Raw genomic sequence first — 15836 nt, forward strand, 5'->3', positions numbered from 1 at the left:
TTTGTCCCTGCAGGGCAGCCTTTGATTGGGATTCGCGAGTTAATTTGAACTTATTTTGACGCGCGGTCACGTACGCGCTAATGAAGCTGGCTTTTCGGGGTCGAGCCTCTGACGTTCCGGTCGTTCGATCGTTTGTTCCGATTTGGCTTTCCATTCGCGCCAAATCCAAACGATGGCCCGCCGCCGATCGAGAGCCCGCTTTGACCGGTCTTTCCTCCGAAAGATTTATCGTCCGAAGGGTTGCGGAGGATCGAAACTGCACGATCGATCGATTTATTTATTTCGGGCTTTCGACTCGGCCCGTCAAATCACTTCCCCCACCCACCCACACGCACATACAGACACGATAGAATCGATCTGTGTTCCTTGGTGGATTTATCTGCTTGTTTACATAAATTTGAGAAATCTATAATTAAAGCCGTGATTCGTCTTACGAGCTTTTATCTCCGCTTGGAATCGACCAATTTATACCATTTAAATAACGCGTGAATCACTTCTTAAACCGGTTCCTGGACTCGATCCTGCTGACTCTGACGAAACGAGGACGGACAGAATTCGTTTCAAGCGAAATCGACGTTGAGTCGACGACAACTGCGATACGCCGGTGGTCCTGCGTGCGCACGCGTTCGCTCGGCAAAAAGCTGTTTTACCGGAATCGCATCTAACAGAGGAGGAATTTAGACGTGGCAGAGCGTCGAGAGTACGCGCGGGGATGCCGAATTTCGTCTGGCGACTCCACGAAGATAAGATTTCCTCTTGGAGCGCGATGCGCGCGGATCTGACTCCAATACGATCGTTTCGAGGCGTATCTGTTCGATGCGTTATAATTAAATCGTCGACTTTCACGCGGATCTATATTTTTCCGCATAAAAGAAAAGAAATAGAACGTAAATAGAAATTTCTTTCGCCTACTACAGATCACGACGATTGCTCCACTTTGAGTATTCTATGTACTTTCGCGCGTTAGATTTTTTCCCTTTAAACTTGCCACGGATGCAGAAACATCGGTAAAATCCGATCACGACGAAGCATCCGACGCCGATAGGAAATCTTCGAACGTCGCGTCCAACGAAAAGTTAACCGGCGTTCGTCTTATCGACGCTGTGGTGTTTGGACGCGAACGGTGCGTGCCGCGTATCTTCCGTGGGACGTACCGGTCGATGCATCGCGAACACGAAAAAGTCACACAGCTGGCACGAAAATCACGGATGGAATCTAACCTGAGCGAGGAAGAAGATCTCCCGATGACTTTACATCGAGAGGGTATACTTGGCCATGATCAAGATCGAGCCCCGAGAAAGACGGATAGAGATGAAAAGAGAGGACTCGATGTAAGCAGAGAAGTCGGAGAAAGAGCGAGACGAACGCAGGTGCAACCTGCAACGGTACGGGACAGACGTACGGACGTACGAACGGACGAAGGTGGGATTGAGTTATGACAGCGTTTGCTCCAGGGGGCCGGCTCTGGACCCGACGAAGCGGATATTCTTCTTATTCTTTATTTCTTCGTCTGCGGCCCCGCCGTAGAAACCGTCGGCCATGCATCACCTTCGGTTCACTTTGGTCCTGCCTCCTCTTCGGCATCGTTCCACGGCCACACCACCATCACGGCCCATCACGATCCCACCTTAGCCATCGTCCGCTGGAAACGTTGATTCCACCCACCGCGGCAGCCTCGACTCTCCAGCGAGCCGTAGGCTCTGCGAGTATTTACCTTTTAACCGTTCGTTTCTTCGTTCGGCCGCTTCGCTTGATATCGCGGCGAGTTTCCCTCTTGCACGCTCGGCTCCCTTCGCGATTCGCGGTTCGCCAGGTTCGCGTGTCTCGTACGTAGTTGAAAGAAACCGAGGACCATCTCGTTGTCTAACCGAAACGAACCAGGCGAACCGTTAGAGAAAGAGCTACAGAGAGAAAAGAAAAAGGGAGAGAGAGAGAAAGAGAGAGAGAGAGGGAGTGAAAGAAAAGGGAAACGTTGTTAAATTACGGAAAGAAGCGACTTGCCAGTTTCGAGGATGGGGGCAGGCTAGCCTCGTAGATATGTCGCGTCGGTGACAGAGTCGAAGAAAGAGCTCGGCCAAGTCGCGCGTAAATCATTCCTGGTAATAAAGATCCACTTGTCGTGGCTCGATATTTATGAATCGCCCTCGGTTCTGCTGTACGCCAGAAGAGAATCGGCTTTTAGCTCTCGTGGCTAGTCGGAATGAACGATCGTCCGATTTCGAGATAATCGAAGAGGTCAGGGGCGGAGGGGACTAGGCCGCGAAGGACTTGGCACGGCAGGAAAGACTGTCGGTGAGGAAGGCGAGGAAGGCGTGGAGGACGTGGAAGGCGAGGAAGGCGAGAAAGGCGAGGAAGGCGAAGAGAAAACGAGCCGAGAAAGCATCGGGGAAGGGGAATCGGGGAGGAGGAAGAGAAGGAGAGGCAGAAGAAGAAGTCGAGTCCGAGTCGACGTTCGTTGTAGAGGCCGCAGACCGACAGACCGAGCGAAGGACCGCGAGGCCATAAATACCTCAGCGCGTTCAGCCAATTAAAACAAATCATTTTAATGCGCAACCTTTTTAATTAATGCCCGTGCTCGCTCGCTCTCATCCGCTTCCCTCCTCTCGGATAGTACACGATCGCCGCGCTGGCTCCGCCATTCCCATCCCAGAACGATCGAGGCTATATTAACCTGTACGTCGCTATATCCTGTCTGACTTTAGCTTCGTGAACGAACGCGAATACTCGCCTCGTTCTGTGATCGACTCCGCTCGATCCGACTGTTGCACCTTTCTCTGCCAACTAGCTCGTCGTCTCCCTTAAACCAAAGAGTTCCAGTTTTTTGCCAATCTTGCCTTGAAAATTGCAACTCGTTGCTCCTTCTACTCTACGTATCGTCGAACGGCTATCGTCGCGTACGCGATTTACGTCCATCGATCGATTCGCCAGAGACGAGAAGGATATCATGGCGGTTGCGACGTCCGTGCGCGTTCTTTGGGTTCGCGAGTACTCGAGGCAACGTATCGCCGCCGTTATTGACGAATATAACGACGATCGTACCGCCGCGGATTAGACTTTTAAATGACCTCGAGCCGGACCGGCGCATATTTCACGAGATGACGGTGGACGTCGCGCTAAATCATCCGGAGTGACCGCATCCGCTTACCCAATCGGACCGAGACTCTTCTTAACGGCCTCTTGTCACGCCTGCGACATTCCACCGAAACACACGCCGAGAACGTGTCTCCTCTCTCTTTCCCTCGTATTTTAACCTCCTCCGTCCCTCTTTCGTCAATGTCGTTGCCGCGAGACGCGCTTTTGTCGACCACCATATTAATATTGTTCTATCGGAATTCCAATCCCCCGGAATGGGCCGGCAACACGAGATTTCCCAACGCTATAATTCACCGAGGCGACGCGTTCCTCGACGCCGTCTCGGCGTTCGCTTCGTCCCGACAAATTTTTACCTTTTGTTCGAATTACCCTTCCACTCCTCCGCGAATTCGAATCGAAAGCGCGATAAATACATTGATGGACGATTTCGCGGCGGGAGTTTGCACTTTCTTCGCCAATCCTACGCGTGACGATCGTCTAGACGTCTATAATACGTTTCGAGTATTGCTCAACGACCGAGGTTACTCTCCTCCGCTGTTTCTCCTCGCTATGTTTAGCAACCGTGAGAAAACACAGATGCATATAATGCGCTATATCGATATCTTTTTTACCTAGAAGCTTATTATTATGTACATAAATGTTTCCTAAATTTATTAATGCCAGTGTTGCGTTACATCCTTTTACGAAGGAAGACGACTAACGATGCAACGTGTATCAACACATTTTTGAGACAACCCACTGCCGCTCGTTTATTGCATTTATCAGCATCTAGCAAATTTTCTAAGACACACGGTGCGAACGATCGCAATCGTAACGATATAACTGGAAAACAAAAGCGACAAAAGTATTTAATTTCTACTAAATACGAATAGCTGGACGCTCGCGACTGAAACAATCGTCGAGACTAAAGGCAATCTATGCGCAGCAGATAGTCGTACGCGTTAAGTTTATAAATTCGGCGTAAAACGTAGTATCTTATTAACATCGCGATTTTTCCTCGAAGTTAGTGGAACGATGACTTTCGATATGGCAACAAAGTACAATGGAAAGTAAATGGCACTCTTGGCAGGGATAATACGATAGTCGTAAAATTGGCGAAGCTTGAAAATGCGCGGGTTTCGATCACCGAAACAGAAACTCGAAAAGACATAAAAAGAGACAAGGCGTTCGAGCAGAACTCGCAAACTAGTTGTTTCGCAGCGGCAAATTAATTTTTACAAATGCAGCAATTACTATACGATAGAAAGTTTATACTGGAAATAAATTATGCTTTTATTAACTTTCAATTCCTGATTATAAAAGTTTCTAGTTAAAGGAAAACTCGGTTAACAGGTTGACCCATTAAGGACCAGGCAATAATTCGTCGTAATGTTGTAAACGCTTGAACGTCTTCGAATGTCATAAAATTCCAGAGTCTCGGCGGCAGAAAAAACGACGACGAGAATATCGAGCGAATCCTTGCGTTCCTTAATTTCCTTCCATAGCCGCTTCCATTTCCTTCCATGTGAAAAAAAAAAACAAAGAAAAAGAAGAAAAACGGAATCTGTTAACATAAATTCGATCGAAAAGAGTTTGCGAACAAAGAGTTGTGTTGCGTAACGCGTACGAGTCGATCATAACTATATCCTTTCTATAGCACGAAGGATACGTGGCGTGTGTTCGTTCTCGAAGGATCGGTCAATTTGTTTCGACGATTGGCTGCCGTAGCGGTAGGCTTTCCGGCCGATCTGCTCGAAGACGACTTGTCCTTGACCGGCAGTACGAGCCTGGTAAAAAAGTCGCGCGAAGAGGACGGACAGGGGTCGCGAAGGAAACAAGAGGCGAAGAAGAAGCGTAGCTTGGCGAGTGGGTGCAGAGGTTGGTGCAACGGGTGACACGGCAACGTACTTGCAAAGACTATTCGAGTGCAGGTGTAAGAGAAGGTACGTCCTAAGCTCGTGCGAGGGCGTGTATATCCTGACATTGTAAAAGTTGCCGTTACACTTGCGTAGCCAATTGGGTAGGCCGGGACTCCCTCTAGGACGGCCCAGATCTCGTAGCCTCTCTTCTGCTTCTGCCGTTCTTCGTCTCTGTCCTTTTCTTTCTTTCGTCCGCTTCGAATCCCTGTCCTCCTCCGCGTCCCTTTTTCTTTGATTTTCTTCTTCGATCCGCCTGTCCTTCGTCCACGTTCGGATCCTGGCACTGCGTTCGTTCTGTTGCGCGCTCGCGGAGAGCCCGCTGCCGGTATCGTCGAGCTGCCATCTCGAAAAATCCGTGTCCTTCGTTCTGTTACCGCGGTAGGTTTCCCTGCGCCGGTGACCACGTTCGTTCGCAAAGATCTCGATACAGCACCGAGAGATACGTACGCGAAGATCGTGGCTACCACGTTCGGAAATTTGCTGCCGATTTCGATAACATCGACGAGCTTTCGCTTAGTTTTATACGTGCCGAGGAATGCCGGTATTACCCGTGCCTTCTCTGTCGTTTTCCTGCCGTTCATTCGTCCCCTCTTCTATTCGCCAAGTCGCTACCTGGTTCGCGGTTTTCGCATTTACACGGATGGCACGGACCCGTGCAACATTTCCAGTCGACCATTCGCCAAGAGTAACTGTCGCATCGGAAAAGAAACGAGGAAGGAGGCAATGTCGGTAGCGAAACTAGAGTAGGAACGCGAACTCGTCGAGTTGCTCGACTATCTGGTTGTATAAGTTCAGTAACCGTATAGATCGTCACCTCTTGACAGAAACTATTTAAAGTGCAGCTCTTGTGTGCGCTCGCCGGCAGGTTGATATAGGATGCAACAGCTGCGATCGGATCGTATGGCGTGCGAACAGCCGATGGTCACACGCGTACCATGCATTCGTTGGGCCATTGTGCTGTCTTATTACGCGTTGAATTTAACGAAAACGTGTCCCTTTAAGTCGCGAAATCATTATTCCGCGCGTCGTCGTGTCGGCCAATCGTTCCACTCTCGGTATTCGAAAAATTATACGAATTCTACGGCGAAATATTTTTAGAACACGCTAAACACCCGTATACGTATGGTTTCTCTTCCAACAACCATTTCTCTTTTCTTTCAGACACTCGCTGCGACAGCATATGCTGCGCCACGCTGGGAAAAAGTACAAGTGCGGACTTCCGGGCTGTCCAACGGTGCTCCGAACAGCCTCCGAATTGAGATCGCACAGAACCTTGGTACACGACAGCACGCCGTCTAATAGACGATACAAGTGCTCCGATTGTTCTTACGCGGCCAAAACGAAAACTCAGCTACGTCGGTACGTACAAATTCCTGTAATCGTTATCGTATCTCATCGACGAGAAATTCCAAACAGCCAATTCACGCTTTTGCCTCCTTACAGAAAATTCTCATCTTAGAAAACTGTTTCGCGTGGCAAATTGTATTCTTCGTGCTTGTATTCGTTAATTCCGAATTAACCAGCTCGATGCAATAGGTGGAACAAGTGCAACGAGAAAAGCGATCCGAATTTTCTTATCGACCAAGCACACGTATTTTGTACACCAACGATGTACGCTTCTCGTACGTTCGTGTTACTTTATTCGGTGGAATAAAGGGAATCGCGGAATAAACGAGACGAGCAACGAAACGCAGAAATTCGTTCGTTAATATTCGACGTCGGATTCAGCATTAATTATAATCAAGATTCCCGCTGGGAATGATGCAAACCTCCGTCTTGTTCGTCGTGCTCGTGGATCGCGTATGTACGACGCGTGATCGATGTCTTTGCGGAAGTAGAAAATTAATTGCTATGGGCGTAGTAGTACTTTGAGCCCGAAGACGCGCCACTTGGTACGCGCACGTGATCCCTCGGTCGCCACACGATTCAGGAATCTCGAATATATTATCGTCCAATATTATCGATACAATTTATTTTATCTATACCGCGAGTCCGTACGCGTTTCGTGGCGCACCTTTCCTCTTTTCCATGCAATTTTCCGTTCGCGCTGATGCATCGTATTTATTTTATAATCGAAGCTACGAGGAAACTTACGACACATCCCGCGACTATGTTCAGATCCGATGATAGAACTCTGCCGAATTTTTTTTCTCTCGAACTCACCTTAAATTCAGTTGAAACTTTCTGTATTTCAATGTTTCGTTTGGAAAAACTTTTGCCGCAAAGTTCGGACGAAAGATCGGGTATAGATCGGTAACGATTCCCGCCTGTTTCTTTCGAATTGAATAAATTTTCCGATAATGAAAAATTTGAAGCGTTAACAGAATCTTTGGTACAACGTTCGAACCGCAGGTCAGGCGTATCAACGACGATCGCTTCGTATCTTCTTCGAATCGAACAAATTCTCGGATAACTGAAAAGATTCGAGGGAAAGCGAGCGAAAGGGGCGCGGCAGAGCGAAACGCTAATTATTCGACGAACGTACGCCGGTATCCTACGTACGCGCGTTTTAATCGGATTAATCGATTGATTCTTAGTTGTCCGAGCAGACAGGTGGTTGGACACTAGCACCGTGAAATATGCGATGCGTGCGCCTCGTAGATTACGCACGAACGCCAGCGATTCGATTTAAATTAAGTCTTATTAAGGACATTGTATCGGGCAAGACCTCTAATAAATTTCATCTCGTTTGATTCGTTGTTCGTTTCAACTGTTTTGCGCTTTTTCTCTTTTGCCAAACGAATGGCCAGAGAGGAAAAAGGGGAGGAAACAGAGAGTACGAAGAGAGAAACGAAAGGGGCGAAAAACGAAACGAGAAAGAGAGAACGAGACAGAGAGGGAAAGAGCGACGAAAGCGGAAGTTGCGTGCAGCAGTCGGCCAAGTGCGGGCAACCCGTTATGATCGTCCGCATGGCGATGGTCGGCGCGATATTTCATCGCGAATTGAGTACTTACTACGTGAGTCGAACTCAACGCAGCCACAGAGTGTCACGGGTCTCTCTTTCTCTCCCACCTGCGCCTTCTCTACGCTCTGCCTCCCCCTAAACTCTCGTCTCTCTAGCTGCGTCCTGCTCTCCCTCTCTTTCGCTCTTTCCATACCCTGTTCTTCCCCTTTCCACGTTTTCCTTTCGTTCTCTTTTTTCGTCGCTGTCCTGTACTGTCACCTTTCCCTCTTTCTCCCAGCGCCGATCTTTCTCCCTCTCTTTCGGCCTCGCTCTGTGCGGCGGAGTAAATCACAGAGGATTTTAATTAAACGTGTCACGCATTTCGAACCTGATATACACGTAACCATGGCCAATGGCTCCCTCGCAATATCGCGCACGCATATCGCATCGTTCATAATCACCGGCCCTGATACGACGATGAACTCGTCGATGGTACCGCGTTTTTTCCCAACTGCGTGTCCTTCCTTCTTGCCCTCCGCTCTGATGGAACCCGAGACGCGAGAGAAAAAGTCGACTACCGATAAACTACGTTTCGAACGCCGAATGCCAACCAGCTCCCATCGATCGTCTCGCGTTCGCGTTTAACATCAAACAAATTCGCACGTACATTCGCATTTAAATTTACACGTAGATTGAATCGTAGCTGTAGACGTAAATTTTAGTACGCTGAGTAGCGTAGCCGGGTTCGTCAAAGTCGATAAGCTGGAATGCGTAACCGAGAGTGGGTCGTGTAAACATGACTTGCGAATTCTTTGTTGCAGACACTGCACTCGGCACGAAGAAGCAGGGAACGCGGCGAAATCAGAACTTCGCGCATGTCCCTACAGTGGTTGCGCTTTTAAAACGAAGCTCGCTTCTCATTTGCAGCGGCACGTGCGTCTCCACACGGGCACAAAGCCATACAAGTGTCGTCATTGTCCGTACGCCAGCAACAACTTGGTAAGTCGAACCAGTTGCTAAGGATCTATACTGCGAGCATCGCGTCGAGTTAATCGAGGTAAATAAAGCCACGTGATTAAACTCAAAGTATCGTAGAGCAGAAAATTGCACGAAACGTAATGAAAGTCCACGTATACGATACACTTTTTGCAAAATATATCGATTCGTAAGATGTAGCTCTGATTTGCGAAAAGGAAATTTGAAAAATCGTAGGAGACGTAAAGCGTTGGAGATTTGCGAGTAGCGTGAGACAAGGTGCAATCGGAATTAGTTGTTCCGAGGCCATAGGCCAGCTTCTATAAATGCAATAATTAGTCTAAAGAAGAAAGTCACGGGGCATTGGTACGGTGTAATATCGATGGAAAGTAACAAGCAAATATTTTCCATATCGACTCATAAATCAGCCTCTCGGTAACCAAACTGGCCAAACTCCACTTTCGATTAATTTCTTAATTCCATACGATATACTTCCATAAATTCACTTGTGGCGATACCAAAAAAAAGTACACGACCAATGGTAAACTTGAAAGTAGATCTATGAAACAACGTTTGCGATATCATCGTTCTCCCGTATTTTTCAATTTGCCGATTCGATCGATGTGACTTCCGATCGGCTCGAATAACGTTTGCAATATGAAATCTCAGATTTTACGGTTACTCGTTGCAGCTGCATCCTTGCTACGACAACCCTTTTCGAGCGCGGGTCGAATCGAAACGGAAAGATCGGTCTCGTATTGCGAACTGTTACGGCTGTACACGGTAGAAAGGTTGACTCGCAGTTCAATTTTTGTAGCCGCGGTGACTCTGCGGCGTAAATTAAGCAAAGTACACCTTAACGTTTGGACCATGCCGCCGCCTCTGCCGCCACCGAGGCGCGATAAGATAACGAGTTAATTGTGCTCACTGGATGCCCACACACGCACGGCCCAGTCATACCGAGCGGCCGGTATGCTAATGCCCTTTGAAGCTTTAGTTAGGATGCGACTCGCATACGAGGGCTCCGTGTCTCTTTGATAGCGACATAAACTCATTCCAGTGGCTCTCAGCCTGGGATAACTTGAGCCAAGGTAATCTCGCGGCACGGAGAATTGCGAACGGTGTACGTCTTGCATCGATAATGATACAGCAGGTAGGCACTTCTGAATTGTATCGAGTCGTATGTAACTGTACGGAAGACGTGGCAGCTTCTGGGCTCGTTTTGCTCGTTTTCGTTCTTCCGGGGATACGATCGGTCGGCCGTTTCGCCGGTATCGTAATATTACGATTACGATCGGCAATCGAACGAACGATTAAATTCGTACCCGATCGGATTCGAGTTCGTACGTCAGCCACGAGATGAAAAATCGGGACGAGGATGTAAGAATCGATTTAGCTCGCGGACGATATCGAGTACGATGTTTATTTGCTGAGATTTCAAGCTGTTAACCGCGGAAGAACGAGTTAACTCGTCACCAGGATACTCCATCTCCTTCGATACAACGATTCTTTTATCTATGGCTCTTTCGTTTTTTAATCGGTCGTATCGACGACGTGACCGGACTTAGGTGGCGTTTATCGACTTTTAATTGGAATTATAGAAAATCTTCGTCAGGAAGCGATCCGTTCGTACGAAAGAAACGAAGCAGATCGATACTTTAACCCTTTTCGATCGACAGTGAAAGATGTTTTATCGAGAGGTAAACAAATGGATCGAACGAGACGCTTCTCGATTCGATGGGTTTTATACGAAATTAATAATAATATTAATTTAATCGACTATTTGAAGAAAACACGAACGAAATTGTTACTCGTACAGACGAAGGAAAAAAGAAACAATCGCGAGAAGAACGGCGAGTGAATTTTTAATCGCTGTGTTTTTTTTTTTTTTTGCTTAATTCGTGATATCATTAGGAAAAATTACATTTCGCCTTGTCCGAGATACTGTAGCTCTGCCTAACAACGTGGTGGTAGCGTTAATGATAATTCTCGAAGGCATTGGTTGGTTTAGGATTCGCTACGCGTTTCCACGCATCTCCTCTCATCTCCTCCCGACTGCCATCGTTTTTTATCTGCCTCTTCAATTTTCTTGCCGACTTGGCCCCCGCCCCACGGTAAGTAATGGCGAGTCGAAATAATAAAGATTTAATAATTCCCACCGATCGGGCGTTTGCGGTAGGCGATCGAATGGAAGCGATACGATCGATTTATTCGGTATCTTGGGTGGAAATTTACCTGAAGGGATGGTTTCGGACGGGCTGGGATACGCAACGGGATAAACGTTGGCCGGAATTTATTAGTTATCGAGTAAAAAGTGGAAACGCGCATCCATTGGGTATCTCATCGATAAAATCTTGATCTGGGTTAAAGATCCCGGCAGTTTGCGCTTACAATTTTACAATCCTCCTCGGTCAGCGGCCGGCCAACAGAATATCGAACGTTTCTTTTTTTCTTTCTTCCTTCCTGTATATTCGATAATTCCCATAGAAGTATTACATACGTATAAATATATATATATGTATATATATATATATGCGTTATGTATATGTCTACGTATATACGTATATATACATATATACATACGTTAGGAGAAACATTTACGTTCGAGTTACGATACAGTAGTCTACAGGTAGAAGGAAATTAATATGACCCCGAACCGGCTGGAATCCCGAAAGAAATAAAGAAGAAGGAAGATAAAGCGCGGCGATTTGAAATCCTAGAACGAAGCCTCGTAAAACGGGGTATTCTACGGCCGGTAACATACAGACGAGCGTGTACGGTCTCGATGCAACAGAAAATTATATCCGAAGGAATCGGAATCGATCGGATTAATGAAAAGCGTATACTAGCGATTTGCGTGACGGCGTACACTTTCCGCGGGCTTGTAGAAAGCGTTTCGCGCGGAGGTGCACGACCGCCCATGACGGTGTGAACGGGTCTTTATCCGAGAGACCGTCACGGAGCGCTGCTCGTGCAGAAAGATTTACTTATGGGAAATTAAATTTGATGTTGCCGTTGCCATCAACGGCTCGTATAAGCCCGCCTGGTAGGAAGATGTTTACGACTACGGCCAGCTACTTAGCTCGAGAGGGTAAAGCGCCTTTAAATGCTCCATGGCATAGCCAATGAACGCGTCCGGTTTGCGGCAGACCGATTCTGGTCGCAGGTATTCACCGTCGACCGATACCAACGAAAGATCGTCCCGAACGTTCCTCGACACCGAATCCACACTCTGACTCCATCGCCAACGTCCTCGACTTCCCGAATGTCGCGCGTGTTCACGCTGTTCATCTATCCGACCACGCTGTTTAATCCCGCGCCAATCTTTCCCGCTACGGTGACATCGTGAAACGATTCGTCGTTTTGCCTTGCCTCTCCCTTTGCATTCTGCGTGCATCTTCGGTTCGATTTGTTGCGATCTAGTTTCGCTAGTTGTCAGTTTCACGCGTCTTTTGGATCCTCGTTGCATTATGCAGTGACTACGAAAAGCATCCGCGCTTATTATAGATAGAACGCGGATTTTTATGCATTCGTGGGACATTTAAGATGCATACGACCATAAGACACGCGATACAGGGAAACTACGATATGTGCCAAATAAGATACTGATTGTAGTTTTCAGTGGATAACACGGACAGATGTTTGTCCGTTGGTCGAAGGAGGTTTTAAACGATCGAATTTCGGTAGTTTGCTTTGTGAGTAGAAACAGGAAAGAAACATTGTGCAAACGTAAGACTAGAAACGCTTTGTAAAAAGGTTACGCAAGAAATGCGGAAACTAATCGATTCGAGTTAGATGTTTGCGTCACTCTGCGAATTTGATGCTTATTTTGCTTCTCATCGTCGAATACTTTCTATCAGTTCTTGTCTCGAATCAATTCTTCTACGATGTCTATCAATAGCGTAAGATGCGACGATCTCGCGGACCAAACGATGCAACCTCCCCGACCAAACCATCTTTCGTCATACTATTCGTCGATTGTCTTCAGGTTTCGTATTTCTTTTATAAGTCTTTTACAAAGCGTTTGCAAACGTACGCTCGTACAATATTTCTTTTCTTGTTTCTATTCACAGAATGAACTGGTGAAGTTTAATTATTATATACCTTGTCACTTTGCTATCGCGTTATCCTGAAATACCGTCCCTTCTCGGATTAAACGCGTCAGTGTCATTCAGAAGAAATCGTAATTTTCTGCATCAAAAAAGCTCGCTGCACTATCACTGATCAATTTAATAAACGACTATGATATATAGATATATAGATAAGCTCGCGATCTTCCTTCAGTTACGATACTAAAAGAGTATCGTCACCTACAAACTACTCGTAATCGAATCGTACACCAAAGAGTTACATACCTCTGAATAACAACAAGGCTGATAGTAATGGTGTTTGTTGCAGGAAAACCTGAGGAAACACGTGTTGTCCACGAACTTGCATCCGGGCAAGACGATCTACGAATGCGACGTTTGCCAAGAAGACAACCCGGAGCCGTTCCAGACGAATTTCGCGAAAGAGCTTCGCGCGCATCTCTTGGATGTGCACAGCGACGCTTTTCCAACTCCTAACCACGCGAACGATTACGTGGTCGGGATTTTTAAGGTTCGACGAGACTGCGACGAGTCGAATTAAAAGCGCCGCAACCGTCGTTCGAATATACATCCCGCGGATCGTCAGCAGCGGCGAACATAGCTCACTGGACGTCGGTGGTATCGGCGTGGCTTCTCGTTGTTCGTGATCGTGCGAACCGGTAGGCCTGTATCGTGCCAGGAAATAGTTAAAGTGATGTACGGTCACGTGGCACGGTACGTACTTTGGACGCGTACACGACCGAATCTTTATGTCCCTAGCGTCGAGATATTACGAGAATCGTTCGAGTCCACCTGCTGATTTCTCGGATTCCTCGACGCGCCGGTACGCAGCAAGTACGTAAGTTCGCGAGTTGTCGTCATTGTATTACGTTTCGCTTCGTCATACTCGTGTAACCGAAGTAGACGTATACCGTTCCATCGTTCGTTAGAAATAAAGACAAACGTGACGAACGAATTTACGAAGAGCGGTCGGTCCCTCGCGACTAATCGTACTGTTTCGCGTCTTTGCTTTACACGATATCGGGAACGCGGACAAGAGCGGATGAAAGTACGAAAGAGAGAGAAAGAGGGAGAGGGAAGGAGAGAGAAAGGAATGGAACGAAACGAGACGAAACGGTCGTTGAAAAATTCATCGTGGCTGAAAGCCAGCGACGGACCACCTCGTGGATCGTCTTACAAGACGCGTTTCCGTCTTCGAGGGTCCTGATTGTGAGAAATGCATCGTGCTGTCGCGCGAGATAGGTGTCGTAAAGTATGCGGCCCTTGAGTTCTCCTGGGCAAAAAGGACGAGACCGAGCTGGAAAGACGAAGAGAGGAGAGAGAGCACGGGCGTCGTGAGCGCGAAGGATAATTTATTGACTAATTAACGAGGATGTCCTTCATTACGGGTCGAGCAGCAGTCGTGGTCGCTTGCTCTCGCTCGGAACCGGCATTATTTGGCGCCCGAATATTTACGACCGCGTCCTCCTTCTGCCCGTGGACCGGGCCCTCCGCCCCGATACCGATGCCGATGCCGATGCCGATGCCGATGCTGATGCCGATGCCGATGCTGCTCTGCTGCCTCTGTCCCCTGCTTGAGAAACACAAACCGTGAGGGAGAGGCCCGGGGTGGACAAGGAGAAGAGGAAAGAGCGCGCGGACCCATAACGACGTGTCCCGATCTTACGGCGATTCGGGGACTTGGAATTTCCTTGCCGATGGCGATCCTACGGCCTACTCCGACACACGAGCACGAAATTCGCGGGCGTTACTCTTCGGACAAAGGATCGCGCTTAAATCTTGCGAAACTCGCGCCGCTTCTCTCGCCGCGAGACCCGCGTCTAAATCGATTCAACGACCGAACCAGAGCTCATCGAAACCACCGTGCGATCGCGGCACGATTCGCGTTACAGCTATTGGTAAACCTACGGCTAATGCAGACGCGATTTATGCGCGTATTAACTTTATTTCTGTCCGAGTATAACTCTGACAGGGTACACGCGGTGTCCTTACAACGGCCTCCCCTACAAATTTCGGAACGTACGTACATATATATTCTGCTTTAAGCGAGTATGGCATTAGCCAGAGCGTCGTTTACTCGGTCACGTAACTTTGAGTTAATCTTTGGAAACTTAGTACACGCTGCGAGTTCGTTCTCGCGAGTCTTTAAGCTGCGTCGCTCTTCTCGTCCACCGTTCGCGGCTAACGACTAACGTTCCGTACGATGTTCGAAAAGCTAGCAGATATAAAGAGACCCGTAAGGAATCGAGTCTACGCGGGCAAAGAATCGTAAAAACTAGCGCGAAAAGGGAATGTACGAGGTCTGCGTGGCTGTCTTTCGAGCATCTTTATAGCGAGTTTATCACGGGGAACAAGGAAACCGATACGTAGAAAGAAAAAGTAACGCGAAATTAGTGTGAACTGCAAAGTGCTAAGAAGTCGCGACAGGATGGTTAGGTACACCGCTTAATGAAGATATAACGAGCCTGGCGCCCCGTGGGGTTGGCACGACGACGTCGGCACCGAGACGCCCCCCACCTTCATTCCCCAACGCGTCCTCGTCGTTTCTGCAGCAGCAGCAGCCCCTTCTCGCAACGAGTCTGCGGGCCTCGGATTACGCCAGAACACTCGTCCTCTTTACGATCTTAGCCGGGCAGCGTGGCTCGCGAAATTCCGCGGACTTTATTCCCCTAATTACACTCGGCAACTTATGTCACTGCCAGCCGGAGATTCCCCTCGCGATGTCGCTTCACCGCGTCATTTATTTAGACAGTTAATAATCTTCAACGGTTAGCTGCGTTAGCTGCGACTTTAGTCTGCCGAGGATGCCGATAGTCATCGAACGATCGTGGTGATTAATCGTGATTGGCCGTGGCCGTGATTGGTCGGTCAGTTCGTCGAAAGCGGCTTCTCCGCGT

The 15836-nt window shown here is 48.0% G+C and overlaps 1 protein-coding gene across 1 annotated transcript in view; it reads left to right on the forward strand.

The window, feature by feature from the left end:
* The window catches only part of LOC100743404 (zinc finger protein 808), a 39409-nt gene extending 23580 nt beyond the window's left edge, over positions 1 to 15829 (forward strand). The window contains exons 7-9 of the mRNA XM_024371892.2: positions 6153 to 6350; positions 8698 to 8875; positions 13250 to 15829. Of these exons, the coding sequence (XP_024227660.1) occupies positions 6153 to 6350; positions 8698 to 8875; positions 13250 to 13480 (607 nt within the window). The 3' untranslated portion in view covers positions 13481 to 15829. The remainder of the gene's footprint in view (positions 1 to 6152; positions 6351 to 8697; positions 8876 to 13249) is intronic.
* Positions 15830 to 15836: the final 7 nt, after the last annotated feature.

This window comes from Bombus impatiens, unplaced genomic scaffold, assembly GCF_000188095.3.
Source record: "Bombus impatiens unplaced genomic scaffold, BIMP_2.2 scf_2222, whole genome shotgun sequence".
NCBI lineage: Eukaryota > Metazoa > Arthropoda > Insecta > Hymenoptera > Apidae > Bombus > Bombus impatiens.